General features: G+C 41.6%; 1 protein-coding gene across 1 annotated transcript in view; it reads left to right on the forward strand.

Moving 5' to 3' along the window:
• Window positions 1-18676, forward strand: part of cacna2d3a (calcium channel, voltage-dependent, alpha 2/delta subunit 3a) — a 1007885-nt gene that overhangs the window by 525749 nt on the left and 463460 nt on the right. The window contains exon 10 of the mRNA XM_078543510.1: window positions 7693-7782. Coding sequence (XP_078399636.1) covers window positions 7693-7782 — 90 coding nt within the window. The remainder of the gene's footprint in view (window positions 1-7692; window positions 7783-18676) is intronic.

The raw sequence follows: 18676 nt of genomic DNA on the forward strand, positions 1-18676 counted from the left end.
CTAACCACTAAAAAAGGTAGTAACCACTAAAACACTAACCAGTAAACAAAATATTTATCTGTAAGTTAACTGCGCTGCTTCATGTTCTGTGCTGCGTAACCAGTTCCAGGGCACGAGGGACCTGTACAAGCCTTCAGTCCTGAGTCTTTGTTTTGTTAGCCGAGCACAGTTAGGGCAGCATAGACAAAAACAGAATTACCTGGAAAAACTCAGCAGGTCTGGCAGCATCAGTGGAGAAGAAATCAGTTAACGTTTCGAGTCTTCATGACCCTTCGGCAGAACTGAGTATAGTTAGGAGAAAGGTGAAATATAAGCTGGTCTAAGGTGGGGGCGCGGTTTGCTACTAATATCCCTGGGCTAAGCAAGAGAATTAACAGATATTGTCGTTAGCTATCTCAGCGATTTGTCTTGGAAAGAATGGTGCCTTTCATACTGAAGCCTGGCAACACTCATATTGGAAGTTCACACAAGAAAACTGGTCATTTGGATGGGATACCAGAGAATTCTCAATGTTCATGGAACAGTATTCCAACAGTTTCGGGAGGACAAAAGAAATGAGGTACGATAACAGTACGAAACTATCCTGCAGTACTTAACTGAAGGCCCAGGCTGCATTAAATCAAATGAAAAAAGTCTTGTGATATCGATGATAAACCATTGGACAGGACCAGTAAACTTACATGTTCTCGGTGGCTGTCAGTCTTAAGTTATGGCAGAAGAGCTGCGGATTTCCGTCAAACAAAGAGAAATGAGCCACAGTTGTTGACTACTGAAGTCTTACGCTGCAGTGTAGCTCATAAAAATGACCCTCTTTGCTCAAATAATATGTGAGCAAGGAAAAAAGATGCCATAAAACAAAGATAAAAGGAGAGACTGAGCAGATCAGACATCAGCAAACAAATGATGTATTTCAGCAGTCAGAAGTAACTAAAGTGAAAGTTAAGGAGAAAAAGAGGGAGAGCAATAAAGAAAGAAAACAATCCAAGACTATGGGCTGAATTGTGTTGTGCAGCAGCAGGGCTGAAAGCAGGAGGCGATCTGGCTTTTGTGAGCAACAGAACCTGGGCAGCATATTGCCGCTGCCGGCCAATTAACAGGCTGCCACCGGGGCTGCTGTCCAGTTAAGGATGGCAGCTTCCTGGAAGGGCAGGAGCCTCAGCTGGACAGCCTTCAGGAACATCTTAAAGGAGACGTTTGGAAGTTTTGTGAATTAAGTTTCCATACTGCCTGACAATAGAAGAAGATCAATTATTAGAAGGCTTTAAGGCTGAGAACGCACAAGCGATTGCGATAAGAATTGGCCTGTTCAGTTACATGAAGATCCAGGCCCATTTCTGGCAATCTCCACTGCAGCTAAGTATCCCTTTAAATACCGCTGGAAATTTATACTGCCCATGGTTTGTGGACAGCTTCAAGATCTGGCAGCAAGGATGTGTGTCCAGACGAAAATAAAACTGAGGTCTTTAGTGACATAATTTCATCATGATTTGTATATAATGATAAAAAGAGAGATTTTGATCAGTTTCTGATGAGTGCTCTGGCCATCTAACAAGATCCTTCCTGAAAATCAGGTGGGCAGACATGAGTTAGTAAGCAAAAATGAAGCGATAACTGAGCCTATCTTCAGGCAAAATCATGGCACACTCTGTCCTAATGTTCCTCAGGTAAACATTAACAACATGAGAGGATACTGCACTTTATCTACATGGCAGGTGTCCCCAAGTTGCAAGGCATTATAAATGGCTTGCATCTGGCCAGCCAGCTTCAAGGATGTGCTCCTATTTTTTATGTTCTTCTGTTCTACCCTGAAGTCTGTGGACCTGTTATGCTGAATGCCTGCATCTGATTTACATGAGTGCCAAGCCACTGGTGCATTTGGCAGGGCCATTCATTCAGTGGGTTAGTGGCAGCATGAATTTGAGCTCATATCAATATTAAAATGAGGGTTCTACACCCATTCCTGGGTTAGTTTGCAATGTTTGCTTAAAGCTGTACAAGCTATGTCTGCGTTGTCAGGCTCTACATTTGCCTAATCTGATTGCAGATTTTAAAAAATTTACCTTAATATGGAACCAGGAGCGTGGTTGGCTGTCCTCGACTTGAGGATGATGTCTACTCGGGGTTGCGAGATTCTGCCATGGGTCTTCATGTGACTCAACAGGCCAATTTTTGACCCATCGATCTTTGAGCACATGGGGCAGGATGTCCCATGAGGCAGCGAGAACTGGAGTACAGGATTTGCTTCCTTTTCTTTCCTTCTCTGCCGCTACTCTGCCTCATCTTTAAGATGTTGTGACTCAAAGCAGCTTTCTTTTAATTCATTCACGGGATGTGGGCTTCGCTGGCTGGGCCAGCATTTATTGCCCATCCCTAGTCGCCCTTGAGAAGGTGGTGATGAGATGTCTTCTTGAACTGCTGCAGTCCATGTGGTGTAGGTACAGCCACAGTGCTGCTAGAGAGTGAGTTCCAGGATTTTGACCCAGTGACAGTGAAGGAATGGCGATATATTTCCAAGTCAGGATGGTGTGTGGCTTGGAGGGGAACTTGCAGGTGGTGGTATTCCCATGTATCTGCTGCCTTTGTTCTTCCAGATGGTAGCAGTTGTGGGTTTGGAAGGTGCTGCCTAAGAAGCCTTGGTGAGTTTCTGCAGTGCATCTTGTAGATGGTACACTGTTGTTACTGTTGCTACTGTTTGTCGGTGGTGGAGGGAATTAATGTTTGTGGATGTGGTTCTAATCAAGCGGACTGCTTTGTCCTGGACGATGTCCAGCTTCTTCAGTGTTATAGGAGTTGCACTTGTCCAGGCAAGTGGGGTATATTCCATCACACTCCTGACTTGTGCCTTGCAGATGGTGGACAGGCTTTGGGGAATCAGGAAGTGAGTTACTCATCACAGGATTCCTAGCCTCTGACCTGCTCTGACCACAGTATTTATGTGGTTAGCCCAGATCAGTTTCTGGTCAATGGTAACACCCAGGATGTTGATAGTGGGAGATTCAGTGATGGTAATGCCATTGAACGTCAAGGGACGATGGTTAAATTCTCTCTTGTTGGAGATGGTCATTGCCTGGCACTTGTGTGGTGTGAATGTTACTTGCCACTTGTCAGCCCAAGCCTAGATATTGTCCAGGTCTTTCTGCATTTGGACATGGACTGCTTCAGTATCTGAGGAGTTGCGAATGGTGCTGGACATTGTGCAATCATCAGCGAACATCCCCACTTCTGACCTTATGGTTGAAGGAAGGTCTTTGATGAAGCAGCTGAAGATGGTTGGACCAAGGACACTACCCTGAGGAACTCCTGCAGTGATGTCCTGGAGCTGAGATGAATGACTTCCAACAACCATAACCACCTTCCTTTGTCCTAGGTATGACTCCAACCAGTGGAGAGTTTTCCCCCCAATTCCCATTGGTCCAGTTTTGCTAGGGCTCCTTGATGCCACACTCAGTCAAATGCTGCCTTGAAGTCAAGGGCAGTCACTCTCACCTCACCTCAGGAGTTCAGCTCTTTTGTCCATGTTTGAACCAAGGCTGTATTGAGGTCAGGAGCTGAATGGCCCTGGCGTCAGTGAACAGGTTATTGCTAAGCAAGTGCTGTACTGTTAGCACTGCTAGCACTGCTGAAGACCCCTTCCATTACTTTAATGATGATCAAAAGTAAACTGATGGACGGTAATTGGCCAGCTTGAATTTGTCCTACTTTTTGTGTACCGGACATACCGGGGGAATTTTCCACATAGCCGGGTAGATGCCAGTGTTGTAGCTGTACTGGAACAGTTTGGCTAGGGGGCATGGCAAGTTTTGGAGCAGAAGCCTTCAGTAATTTTGCCGGATTATTGTCAGTGCCCATAGCTTTTGCACTATCCAGTGCCTTCAGCTGTTTCTTGGTATCACGTGGAGTGAATTGGATTGGCTGAAGACTGGCAATTGTGACGCTGGGGACCTCCGGAGGAGGCCGAGATGGATCATCCACTCGGCACTTCTGGCTGAAGATTGTAGCAAACGAAGCCTTATTTTATTGCACTGATGTGCTGGGCTCCCCCATCAATGAGGATGGGAATATTAATGGAGCCTCCTTCTCCAGTGAGTTGTTTAATTGTCCACCACCATTCATGGCTGGATGTAGCAGGACTGCAGAGCTTAGGTCTGATCCATTGGTTGTGGGATCGCTTAGCCCTGTCTATCACTTGCTGCTTATGCTGTTTGGCATGCAAGTAGTCCTGTGTTGTAGCTTCACCAGTTTGACACCTCATTTTTAGGTATGCCTGGTGCTGCTCCTGGCATGCCCTCCTGCACTCTTCATTGAAACAGGGTTGATCCCCTAGCTTGATGGTAATGGTAGAGTGGGGGATATGCCAGGCATGAGGTTACAGATTGTGTTCGAGTACAATTCTGCTGCTGCTGATGGCCCACAGCACCTCATGGATGCCCAGCCTTGAGTTGCTACATTTGTTCGCAATCTATCCCGTGTGGCAATGCCACACAACACAATGGAGGGTATCCTCAATGTGAAGGCGGGACATCATCTCCACAATGACTGCACGGTGGTTACTCCTACTGCTACTGTAAGGTATGATTCTGTTACTTGACTATTCTGTGAGACAGCTCTCCCAATTTTGGCACTAGCCCTCAGATGTTAGTAATCGACTGGGGTCAACAGGGCTGAGTCTGTTGTTTCCGGTGCTTAGGTAGATGCCAGCTGGTCTGCCCAGTTTCATTTCTTTTTTAAGAGCATAAGACCATAAGACATAGGAGCAGAAATTAGGCCATTTGGCCCATCGAGTCTGCTCTGACATTCAATCATGGCTGATAAGTTTCTCAACCCCATTCTCCCGCCTTCTCCCCGTAACCTTTGATCCCCTTACCAATCAAGAACCTATCTATCTCAGTCTTAAATACACTGAATGACCTGGCCTCCACAGCCTTCTATGGCAATGAATTCCATAGATTCACCACTCTCTGGCTAAATATGTTTCTCCTCATCTCTGTTCTAAAAGGTCTTCCCTTTACTCTGAGGCTGTGCCCTCAGGTCCTAGTCTCTCCTACTAATGGAAACATCTTCCCCACATGAGACTTTGTAGTGGCTTGCTAAGGCAGTTAAGAGTCAACCACATCACTGTGGGTATGGAGTCACATGGATATTATGGACATGGACATTAAAGGACATTAGTGAACAAGATGGGCTACTACAACAATGGTTTCATGGTCATCATTAGACTTTTAATTCCAGGTTTTTATTGAATTCAAATTCCACCATCTGCTGTGGCAGGATTCAAACTCAGGTCGCCAGAGCATTATCCTGGGTCTCTGGATTACTAGTCTCTAAACAATACCACTACGCCATCGCCTCGCTCCTTCACTTCATGGACAAGTTGTTGCCATTTTGAACAATTGGTAGCAAGCTCTTCCCAACCATGAACATCATGAAGCTGTGCTTCAAGGAGAGCTTCAGGGTGTCTTTTGAAGCATTTCCTTTGTCCTCCCCAGAACATTGGCCATTTCAGAGTTGAGAAAACAGGACCTGGTGGGGGCAATGCTCTTTGGCCATCCGGACACAGTGTCCAGCTCATGGAAGCTAATTTTGCGTGAGTTTTGCCTGAATGCTTGTGAAGCTGACTTCAAGAAGGACACTATTGTCCTCCCATTGAATCCGGTGGATGCGGTAAAGGCATTGCTGATGAAATTTCTCTAGCGCTCCTATGTGTCACTGATACAAAATCCAGGTCGCACTGCAATACAGGAGTGTGGTGACAACAGCTGTTTTGTACAGCATGAGGAGTTTCCTCTTGAAACCTCCTATGCTCAATTTACCTTGTCAATAGTGAGTCTTTCCTTGCTGCTGTCTTCCTGAACTTCCAGTCCCGGCTGCTTTTTGCAGCCATTAAAATATCCTGGATTGGAAATTTTCACCTGCAAATATGTTTGGCTCTCACCCTGAAATAGCTAATTTGAAAGTCACAGGGAGCTACAATTAACCCTATGGTGCTGGCCTGAGTATGATGATGAACGGTATCCTATTACTTCAATTGTGCTTTGAGTTTTGGAAATTGAATGCTTCATGCGCGCTAAATGTGTGTGGCAGGAAGCATAGTTTTTTTCTTCATTCTAGTTGGGAAAATCAGTGTTTTGAAAAGAAAATTCCAAATTTCCTGTATCAGCTTCCTGTTTACTCATTACAATAATCTGGTTTGTTTTGCCTTTGGGCAAATCTCAGCAATAGATGATAATAATTGAGCTTATCTATCTATCATAAATATTTAAAATACATGTCATACAGACTTGCAGGCTGCTGATGTAAGCAGTTTTTTTCTTTCTTGGTAAAATAAACTTGTTTTCAATCGAGTTAACAGTGCGTTATTGAATGTCTACTCATACAACTCTTGGTTGATGACCTGGAACACTGACCTTCACAGGGCAGACATTGCAATTAATCTGACTGGACTTCTCCAGATGTTTCATAGTTTTGTACATTTCTCAAAGGGCCACAGAGCATTTCCCCATTACTTGCACTGTAGGTGATTGTGTTGTCAGCAATGCGAACAAATCTCAGCTTGAGTACACCCAGTAACCTTAACAGCCCAACGTAATATGTTTGGTTCCAGGAGGGATTAAAGTGTGATGGCAGGATTCCCGATGGAAACTATAATGATGGATGGTAGCCTGCTGAAAGTAAATGACAGTGCTTTGAAATGAAAAGTATTAATTTTCTGTATCAGTATTCATGTTTACACATTAAGGTAATCCAAATTTGATTTGCCTTTGGGCAAATCACAGCAGTAGATGGTAATAATTGAGTTTACTATCTTATAAACATTTAAAATACATCCCATCCTCACTTTCAGGCTCTTGGCTATAAAAACATTTCTGAAATAAGGATATTAGAATTTATGCAGTATTATATGCTGCAATTATGGACACACAGTATGGCATGTTTATGATAACACAAACAACTTGGTTCCCAAAAATTGACCCATAATAGATTAGAAATGTATAGTGTATGTTAACTGTATTACAAAATTGTCTTCTAGTACAAAAATAGCATGGGTCTCTAAGGTAACAAAAGTGTAAGATGTTTAAGAGAAGACAGCTGGAAACTTTGTTTCACAGAAGCATTTGTCCCTCGACAAAACATTTGTGTCCCTCCCAACTTCTGATCATTTTCCTTTGAGTCAGGCTGAACAGTGGCAGCTTCACCTCAGAAAATTATATATTTTTTTACTATGACACTGAAATGCTAATACAATATAATTTAACATTATTCAAGGTTAGATTTTTACAATTGCTTTCCACCCTCTTCACCTTCCTTAAGATCCCCTCCCATCATATAATTTCCTGGATGGAAGCTTGCCACAGACGTCTATCAATTTGCTTTGTAATCGGGAACAATGTTTCCTCATGCTCATTGCTGATGGCCATTCTCCTCCCCACCAAAATAACTTGCTTTCGAAATCTGCAAGCATTCATTGTATAGCTCCTTGGTATAGTTGAGAATGGGAACTCACTCAGTAGTGAGGCATCTTGCTACACAGTTTCTGAATAAGTCCACATGTTACAGTGTAGAGTTATTTATTAATTAAATGGTAGTCATGAGTATGACAAGTATTTGTTTATGGCTGTACAAAAAAACTTGAAGCTAATAATTTAAGAAGTTATAAGTGTTTAAAAACTTATGTGTCAATTTTTTCTCCTGCAGCATTTCAGAGAACACCTTGATACGCTGAATGCAAAAGGAATTGGAATGCTGGGCTTTGCTTTGACTGAAGCTTTCACCCTTCTGAAGCAGGTAGCGGCATTCCCATGAGATCCATTTTCACCTTCCTCGTGAATTTATGTGTTCAACTTTAAATGGGATAAGAAATAAATAATGATATATGACTCCCAAGCGAGTAAAATTGGATAAAACTATTTTGAAAATGTGCATATGGGTATGCTTAATTAAACAATTTGGTATTTGGTTTTGCTTTGTCTGCTATTATTATAATAAAGCTTTTTGAGGTAAATTTCTGCTCCTGAATAATGCAATGAGATACAATAGCATAAGTGCACAATGGACTGTTAGCAAATCAGGTACAATGTAAAATAAACCACCAATTTGCTATTGGCCCATATTAAAATGCTGCTGTTGGCAATTTTCACTCACTTTGTGTCCACCTGAATCAATAGAACAAATAGACAGTGGTTCAGTATAAAATGAAGTTAAATATAATTATGTTTAATTTTATTTTGCATAGAACTGAATATATATATGTAAATGTTCTATTATCTTTGCAATTTATGCATCATTTTAACATATCAATTCCTCATGTCACACTAAACAGGCCCAACCACATCCTTTACAATATGTCCACAATTCTTTGAAATTTACTTATCTCACCTCAGTAAATAGGCATCTTTCTCATGTCTTATTGTCTTTAATTATTCTCTTTTTAAACTTTATTTCAGTCCTCTTCATTAGGTTTATAAATCCATACAGTATATATCTGGCAGATATGAATGGCACAAAACTACTGAATATTGAAGCCTAATTTGAACATAAATCTGTCCATGGTGAATCAAAGTTGTACAGCAATCTTCTACTCTCTCTTGAAAGGAGGGGTACAGGGTAGAACATGGCACCCACATTGTAAGCAAGCCCACTAAAGTCTGCATCCCCAAACAATCAATAGGCTAGATTAATGGCCTGCAAATCGTGGATTCTCATCAACCTACACAACTCTAGTACCTTCCCAAATCTCTGTGCCTCACCTTGTAGTTCCTCCTCAACCTCACGAGAATTCCCTTCTTGAGTGTCTATATTTGTGCTGGTATCCAATTGAAGTGTGGCTGGTGAGCACTGCCATTGTGATTGTTTGGTATTGTTTACGTGCATTTTGTAGACCCTGGTTTCTTTCTCCGGAGGCAGGTGACACATCTCTGACCATTTTTTTTTGTCAGCTGGTTTAACTATCTAAATATATCTTAAGTTACTAGGTTCAAAATGGAAGCTCCTCCCTTACCAGGTACAAATTGGCAGACCAGTGATGCTGTAATTGAGAGAATCAGCCAGAGATGTTGATCATAAATTAGAAAATAAAGGGTCCTATTTCATGCAGGATGGTATAATTAAAATATTAATGTATGCAGCAATCCACAAAATACTCCTCCATTTCTGAGTGTGTCATATGTCAAAAATATTTTGTGGAAAGGCAGAAAGCTTCAGAAATGGAAATAAAGTTGTTGGAATTGTTTGAGCTCCTCAAAGAAATTGCTTTATATCAAAGACCCGTTTATTCCTACTCTTTGTTTCCTGTCTTCCAACCAGTTTTCAATCCATCTCAATACAGTACCCCCAATCCCATGCCCTGTAGTCTTGGGCTACAGGAAGATATAGACGGGATGGTCAAATGGGCAGATAAGTGGCAGATGGAATTTACCCCTGAAAAGTGTGAGGTGATACACTTTGGAAGGAGTAATTTGACAAGGAAGTATTCAATGAACGGCATGACACTAGGAAGTTCTGAGGAACAAAGGGACCTTGGCATGTGTGTCCATAGATCTCTGAAGGCGGAGGGGCATGTTAGTTGGGTGGTGAAAAAGGCATATGGGACACTTGCCCTTATCAATCGAGGCATAGATTACAAAAGTAGGGATATCATGTTGGAGTTGTATAGAACCTCGGTGAGGCCACAGCTAGAGTACTGTGTGCAGTTTTGGTTGCCACATTGTAGGAAGGATGTGATTGCACTGGAGGGGGTGCAGAGAAGATTCACCAGGATGTTGCCTGGGATGAGATATTTTTTCTTATGAAGAGAGGTTGGATAGACTTGGATTGTTTTTGTTGGAACAGAGAAGACTGAGGGGCGACCTGATCGAGGTGTATAAGATTATGAGGGGCATGGACAGGGTGGATAGGGAGCAGCTGTTCCCCTTAGTTAAGGGGTCAGTCATGAGGGGACATAAGTTCAAGGTGAGGGGCAGGAGGTTTAGGGGGGATGTGAGGAAAAACTTTTTTACCCAGAGGGTGGTGACGACCTGGAATGCGCTGCCTGGGAGGGTGGTGGAGGCGGGTTGCCTCACATCCTTTAAAAAGTACCTGGATGAGCACTTGGCACGTCATAACATTCAAGGCTATGGGCCAACTGCTGGTAAATGGGATTAGGTAGGTAGGTCAGGTGTTTCTCACATGTCGGTGCAGACTTGATGGGCCGAAGGGCCTCTTCTGCACTGTGTGATTCTGTGAAATGAAAGAAGAATAGAAGGATAAGTGGTCCAGAACTAGTTGTTATTTTTTAGTTCTGTATTAGCATCTAGTAGCTATTGAGGCACATTAAACCTTAAAGACAGTGAGAATTCATGTGTAATATACTGGCATGGGTTGGCATGGGGGCTATAATGGACCACGGGGGTGGCTGGAGGGCATGGGATTTGGTATTAAATTGGCATAGAAGCTTTAAAGAGCCATGGGTTGACAGGAGACATTGGTTGGCATGAGTAGGCATTAAGTTAGCATTGGGCTATAAGGGGCCATGGGGTGGCTGGAACATGGGTTGGCATGAGTTGGCTGGGGGGCTTTAAGGGCTCATGGGGGTGGCTGGGGGACATTAATTAGCATGAGTTGGTATGAAATTGGCATAGGGGCCATGGGATAGCTGGGAGACATTGGTTGGTATGAGTTGATATTAAATTGTCATTGGGGCTATAAGGGGCAATGGGGGTGGCTGGGGGGCATGGGTTGGTAGTAAGTTGGCATGGGGGCAATGAGGTGGCATGGGGAGTGGGCTGGGGTGTGATGGGGTGTGAAGCATGAGAGCTAGAAGGCCTAAAATATAGCAAAACAACTGGGACAAAGTCCCAGAGAACTGAGGTGCACCTTTTAAATAGCCTGTCTTGGCACTCTGCAGCTTCTGTGAATGTCTCCGGTCTGCGTCCTGACTCGCACAATCTGCCTCGGGAGCAAAAATTCGGGCTGTAATGTTACACCTGTAGCCCAGGAAAAAGTTGAGAGCCTTTCAGTCTGCAACAAGATATACTGTTGTCTTTTCATAGTGCTGTTGACAGGGACATTTTTTCAGGAAAAAAATAGGTTCTGTAATTTTTCAATCAGCAGTTTTAGAAAAATAGCTAAATGAAAGGATTGAAGGGGCATTAGTCCAAGATCATTGATGAAGCAGCTGAAAATGATCGGGCCAGGGACACTGACCTGAGAAATTCCTGCGACAATGTTCAGGGGCTGAGATGATTGGCCTCCAACAACCACAACTTTTATGTTATGTATGACACCAGTGGTGGAGAGGTTTCCGCTTGAATCTCATTGACTTCAATTTTGCTAGGGCTCTTTGATGCTACACTAGGTCGAATACCGCCTTTATATCAAGGGCAGTCACTCTCACCTTACCTCTGGGAATCATATTTGGATCAAGTTTGGTTTGTAATGAGACTTGGTGCCAATATTCAAGGTCAAACCCAAACTGAGCATCGGTGAGCAGGCCAATGGTAAGTAAATGCTGCTTGATAGCCCTGTTGATGTCACCTTCCAAAAGTTTCCTGATGATTGAGAGTTGATGGGGCAGCGATTGGTTGGATTGAATTTGTACTGCTTTTGTGGGCAAGTCATCCCTGGGCAATTTTCCACATTCTTGGATAGGTGCCAGTGTTGCAGCTGTGCTCGAACAGATTGAAAGGGGTGTGGATAGTTCTCAGTAGGAAACTGAAATGGATATGTTCAGCATATTGAGTGTAGCATACAGCACTTTATACACTGCTACAATAACAGGTGCACACAGAACTAAACAATAATGACCATTCAACACAGGGTCTGAGACAAGTTTAGTTGTAATTGTGATATAATGATTCTGTCATTAGAGCACTTTGATTTGCACATTGCTTTTTGATAATTTTTCAGTAAACACTACAATAAAAATTATCATCTGAAATTGGATGACTCTCATCACAAATTATGATGAAAATAGCTACAATAATTCAGTATAATTAATCAACAAAGCTTTGGAGGAGAATGTATTCGGCCACTAGTGACTAATTACAACATTTTCATATTCTCTTCTTTCTAAAATGCATATGTTGCAGTATGGATCTTATCCAATTCTAATAAATCAATATAATAAATAAATGGCAGCAGAGAAATGAGGATCACAGCAGGCGACATTCAGAGCTTACAATATCCCTCAGGTTATATGAAATTTGTCACCTAGAAAATTACATAACTCTCAGTCCTATTGAGAAATACATGAAATAATAACTTAACAAATTACACTGGATGGAGTGGAACTACAAAACTTAAAGCAAGTACTTCAATTAGAATAATTTTATATCAAACAGATCACAATATGAACGTTATCTTCAGGGATATGACCTTCTCCTGTAAGCCTCTAACTTTTTCTGCAGTATAAGCATTTCCAATGGAGCAATTTAATTGCTGTTACTAAAGGCTCACATCAAACATTGCGTAGTTTACCTTGCTTTCTTTCTGCTTGTGTAAGGCCTGCAGCTTTCTTTTAAAGGCTGGTTCACTGAGATTGGCATCTCTATCCTTTCAACAGAGCTGGGAAATGACCTTAACCTCCCTGGACCTAAGCTGTCCCTGCTATCACTAACTGGTCCTCATTTGTGATGGGTGCTTCACCAAAATGCAGACTCCTCTAACTCACTACCTAACCAACCCAGGAGGCCAATCTCTGTGTTCTAACTTGGGAGGGGTGGTGCGAGTAATGGCAAGGGATCAACAGAGGTAGATGTGTCCAAAACTGTCCCACTAATGTCTTGGCAAAGATCAGAACTTTCTGTGTTGCCAGCCAACCTGAAGGGAGAGTAGACCACTATAAGGCCCTTTTCATTTACCGGGGAACCTTTAAGCCAATACCGTTGGTTCCCAGGGATAAATGCCATGTTTCCAATAGTGGTTCCAGGAAGCACCAGTAAATAGGACAGATGGGCAGGAAATCTTTCCAGGACCCAGATTCACCTCCTCTGCCCTCCTGCTCGCTCTTCCCACACATGCAGCTGGTATGGAAGGAGAGGCCAGTGGTTGTTCTTGCAGATGTGGTGCAGGGAAAGTTGGATGGTGACGTAATGATAAGCTCCAGTGTCTACTTTATCATTCTGCACTGTGAACCTAATTCAGGGCAATATTATGGAGGAAACGCTCATCTATAGACTATTTGAGTAGCCTCTTTGGGCCTGATATTGATCTGAAGATGGCTTCCGACCTAGGGTGGGCACCTGAAAATCAATTAATGGGTCAGAATATGTGATCTCAACTCAGTTGCACCAATTAATCTTAACTTCCTTGGTTTGTGTCTACAATCCATCAATTGCAGAATTGATCTTAATGGGCACACAAACTACTCTACCCAATCACCAACCAGGTTGTGATGATGAAAACTCACTCCCCCAGTCCTCACACCCCTTTTATCTCCTGGAAACTTGTAACTTTGGAAGTGCAGAGCTTAGATTTGGGAGATAGTTTTCAACATAATGCTTGTACGAAAAGGTACAGAGACCGGTATTGAGTACTCTCAGAAACCAATCTCTGTAATCTCCTCCATCCCTACAACCCTGAGACACTGGAGCACTCCTCCAATTGTGGCCTCTTGCGCACCCCTGATTTCAATCACTCCACCATTCACAACTGTGCCTTTATCTGCTGAGGCCCTAAGCTCTGGAATTCCTCCACTATCTTTCCCCCTTGTAGGTGTTCCTTAAAACCTATTTCTTTGACCAAGTTTTTGGTCATCTGCCCTAATATGTCCTTATATGACACAGTATGAAATTTATTTGATAATGCTCCTGTGAAGATGCTTGGGACCTTTTACTACAGTAAAGATGCTATATAAATGCAAGTTGTTTCTGTTTGTTGTTGTTTTAAGTGTTCATTGTGTAGAAAATAAAAGTGACCTGGGAGGGAAAATTAGAGGTGTGGAGACAGGGATGGGCATCACTAATGCAGTGGAAGATAATTCAGTCTGGTCTAGCTGGGGCCAGCATTTTTTTGTTTTTGAAGCAAGTTAGAGGTTAACAGAGTTTACTTCAGTTGTGGTATTGCATAATACTTCCAAAACCTGAATAATTAAAATGTTGGTTATAGTGAATCCAAAATGCCATAGTAGTTTATGGTCTACATTTGTCTGCATTTGACTACATGATGACATTGGTATGCTTGGAATAAATTAGCTGTCAGCATAGTAAAACCAGCCACTTCTGATGTCAAAAAGTTTACTTTAGAAAGCTAATATAAGATCATCTTTACATTTTAATGAACAATTGGAACATAATGTGCATGTGTTCACTCTTAACATTCTAGGCGCAGTATTGAAGAAGTAAGTTTACCATCAAATTTTACATTCATAGTTTTTAATGTCAATACCAGAAACATAAACCATGTAACCAAGTTGCAGTACAGGAAATATAAACCTTGCCAGGTGGGCCAAGGCATGTCCTGCACCTTCACCTTCCTAATTCTGTCATTTCATCTAAAGCTTTCCATGTTTACTCATTAGGCAGCACGGGTGATGTCAGGAGACCTCCTTGCATTCTCAAGGGGCGTCTTACATATTGGTTTGGAAAGGAATCTTGTACACAGTGTAGGAACTCTATTCCCTTATTCCCATTACCTATCTCTTCTGGTCAATTAATATCAGGGTAGCTAAAATACTCCATGATTATTATTCTGTTTTTCACTCATTTCCTTAATTTGTTTGCATATTTCTTCTCCTATCTCCATTCTACTATTAGATGGTCTGTAGACTGCATCTATTAGTGTGATTGATCCTTAATTATCTTTTAGCTGAATCCATAAGGATTCTGTATTTACTGATTGCCATGTCACTTTTTTTTGCTGTCATTATATTTTCTTGAATAAGTACAGCTGCTCTCCTTGCCCTTTTTCCCTCTCCATCTTTCCTAAACACATTATACCCTGTAATAATTAATTCACAGTCCTGGTTTTTCTTTAGTCATGTCTCAGTAATTCAGTGATAATTAGTAATCAGGTAATTTCATCATTGTGGTGAAGTGGACGTAGTGATGATTAGCCACAGAGGAAATGTAAGGTGTGGAATTGGGGTTACGTCTACTGATACTGTAGTCAGATAATTTAATCATGGACAGCCTGGCCAGAAAGCAGATGAGTTAGTTGTCTCATCCATTCCTCTTCCCCCTCCACTCCCCCTTCTACTTCTTCCTCCTGCTACCCCTCCTCCTGAGATGTTTGCTGTACATCTAGTGATAAGAGCTGTGCCCTGATGACAGCAAGGTTGGGCAACATGCAGCAGACCACCATGAATTGTGACATGTGCTCTACAGCACATTGTCCAATGGTCAGCTCAATCATAGTTTGTTTGGCAGCATGGCTTTCGATGTGTGTATGCTGCTCACATGTACATGGGTTGCACACCAGACTCATAAGCAACCTGGTCATGGTCTGCCCTTGTTGCCCAGTAGTTACCCTCTGGTTTGTAGTGGCTCAAGTGCACATTGTACAGCGGACAGTGGAATGAAGCCATCAAGAATGCTTCCAGGATACTAGGCATTGACCTGCACACACACCAGCTGGAGGCCAAGGGAGTAGTTTCTCTTCCATTGTGGTACATCTCAGAATTGACATATGATACCTGCAAAGTGATGCAGTCAGTGGCACTCTGCATTATGAAGAAGTTGGCAATCCTCTTAAAGCCACGTGTTCACATTGCCTGCTGCTCTCTAGTAAGAGAGAATTAAATGTATTCAGCTGTCTTTGCAAACACTGAAGTGACCTCCCTTATGCAACAGTGGACAGCAAACTGTGAGATTTTGCAGATATCGCCTGCTGCAGCTTGGAAGGAGCCTGGCGCACTAACATCCATAGCCACAATCATCTTCACAACCAGTGGCAATGCTGTCCTCGCCCTGCTCTGAGGCCGTTGTTGCGACTGCAACAGGTAACAGATTTCAGTGAGTGGAAACATCTGACGCACTGTACCTCATTGAGGTTGAGGTAGGAAAATTGCTCCCAAAAGATCTTGGGTGGTTATAGCCTCCTACTGGGAGCCCTTCTCTCTCTCTCTCCTCCTCTTCCCTCTTCCAGCAGCTTGTCCTCCTCTGTGTCACCTCTACTTACTCTCCCTATCATGCTGCAGGCCAAAGGAGATACAAACCACTGCACCCATAGCTGAGAGCAATTGGTCTGGTTAGAATCCTTGAAGTCAGGACCAAACCCTTCACCGCCTGCCTCAGCACCCCCTGTAGACTTCAGTAACTTTAAATAACAGTGAAAACTAGAAACACTTCTACAAACACAGCAAAAGCAATAGAAATCAATCAGCAATTAATTTGTAAGCAGTTAAAGATCCCTTAAAATGGCCCTTGTAGGGCTCCTCCTGCCATTGAATGCATGTTATGCTGTATGAGGTTAGGGGAGGGTGTTAGCTGGAGGGTTGAACTTCAAAATGTCAGTAGTGTTAAATCAGCATTACATGCTGATTGACTTCATGGTCTACCTATTCTACATTCTTCTGCCACATGCTCCCTGCATCCATGCTAATGCCCTACCCAAGATGGAATCTGGCACAGGTCACACCAGAAATGTGCACTCATGCGCTGTGTCTGTGATTTTGGTACCAAAACTGCACCTGTCGCACCAAAAATACATGCCCTACACTACTGAATTTTGCAGTCATAGCTTATTAGAGAAAGTGTCATCAACTCATCTATATGAGAAGCTACTGGAGAATGTCTGACCCACTGTAAGTATTATGGGTATGAGTACAATAATCCATTTGGGCACTGAATTTTCATTTTATGGGGAACCATATGTCTAAGCATAAATAGTGTGCGTAGATGCATTGATGTAACATACCTTACAGATGATAAGAAGTATGATTTCTATGTTATTTATCAACTAAGCTGTGTGGACCTCCAATATTTGCAACCCCAAGACCTTGGAACGTCTCTCTCTTCTCTGTTCATGTCAATAAAACGCCTGTTCTACTTTTTATCCTGCAGTTTTTTTCGTGAGTTGGTAATGAATTGGGACTATATTGTTTGGCTGATGAAAACTCCTTTTAAGACATTCTCTTTCCCATCATGTCATTTGCAGAATCCTACTTATTTCACTTGAACTGCTTCACTTTCTACGTTCCTTGAAAATCTTTGTATAATTACATTGTTTTTGCTTTTATATTTAACAATGACAATTTTGCTTATGTTCTGTGCTACAATTTACACTAATGTTCCTGTGTTAACTTAAGTTATTAAGTTATGCAATTCTTCCATATTTCACAATAATGCTCATGGAGTTCACTTTCTTTCGATGTGTCACACTTGTTGCTCTGGGTCAAGTTGCGAGATCTTCAAATGACACTAAAAGTACCCTACTATTTTTTACAATGCTATTGACAGGGACATACAGGGTGCCGAAGGGAAAAAATAGCTTCTGTAATTTTGGAAAATTATTGTGCACAGTATGGTAGAAATACCAACACCATCATTTGTACTGATTAAGTAGCACAATGATTGTTTGAAAGGGGTTAAAGGATTATGATTGCAACAGTCTCTTGATTTGCTATTTATTTACTTTCTCACTAACTAAATCTTATCTTAAAACTTAGAATGTGAATTTTTATAGAGGTTCTCTCAATTGTCTGCTGTAGCCTTGGGGCAAGAACTAAGGAAACACTGGAAAATAGTCTAAAGAAAGTTTATACTGTTTTTCTGGGGTTTTTATGGTTCTTACACTGAAGTGTTGCCAAATGAGCGGGAGAACCCTAGCGGATATTGTAGCTCCCCAACCCCCCCTCCTCCCTCCCTCCATAAGTGATTCCTCTATCTGATTAGTTTATGACAAATAACTTCAATAAGCAACATCTCTCAGTAGCAATACCAAGTATGAAATGTGTATTTTTTATTGTTACTGTCATATTATATCCTCTGAATAGAGGGGAAAAGGTTATAATAAATATTTAATAAAATATAAAATGCATAATACATGAAAGGTACATCAAGATGTGAATGCCTGCTGAATGTAAAATCTTTTGCCTTTTTTGCAGTAGTAAAAGGAGAAGAATAATACAAGATAGTTAATAACAATGTGATTTGTGCTAATGTAAGAGCCAGTTTTAATAGTTTAGTTAAGTAACTAATGGTATGTCTCTTTCATGTTACTTTAAATATTAGCTGACTCACACCAGTTATAATCAACTCCCTAACTTTCAAAGTAAATCAGAGCTGTTTGTGGTGGTGTAAAGCATAAAATATCCTTTAATTATTCCAGAACAGAAAGGAGGACGTGCAGGCTGTCACTTGGCAGTGCCCTGCAACAACTGCAATTATCTTTTTGCAAATGAATTCAATCTCACCAGTGATTAGACCTATTTTTTATGTTCTTAAAGCAAATTAAATCATTTTTTTTGACATTTGAATGACTAGTAGTCACAATAAAGACTATAAATGTCAGAATGCATTGAAATTTTCATGCCAAATGATAAATCATTATAAGTTAATTGTAGTTCATCACAAAATGCTTGTCATTGGCATTTATAATGTAAATAGGTTCCATACCCCCTGGGTTAACTAATATAAAGAATATTCTATACTTATGTTGGCAAAGATTTTAACTGATGTCAATTCTATCAGTTGAAATGTATTTATAATATTTTCAAAAAGAAGTTAAATGATTTCTCCTATTATTTAAAGGACCTCCTCGGTCC

The sequence above is a fragment of the Cetorhinus maximus genome, chromosome 6, assembly GCF_964194155.1.
Source record: "Cetorhinus maximus chromosome 6, sCetMax3.hap1.1, whole genome shotgun sequence".
In the NCBI taxonomy this organism is placed as follows: Eukaryota; Metazoa; Chordata; class Chondrichthyes; order Lamniformes; family Cetorhinidae; genus Cetorhinus; species Cetorhinus maximus.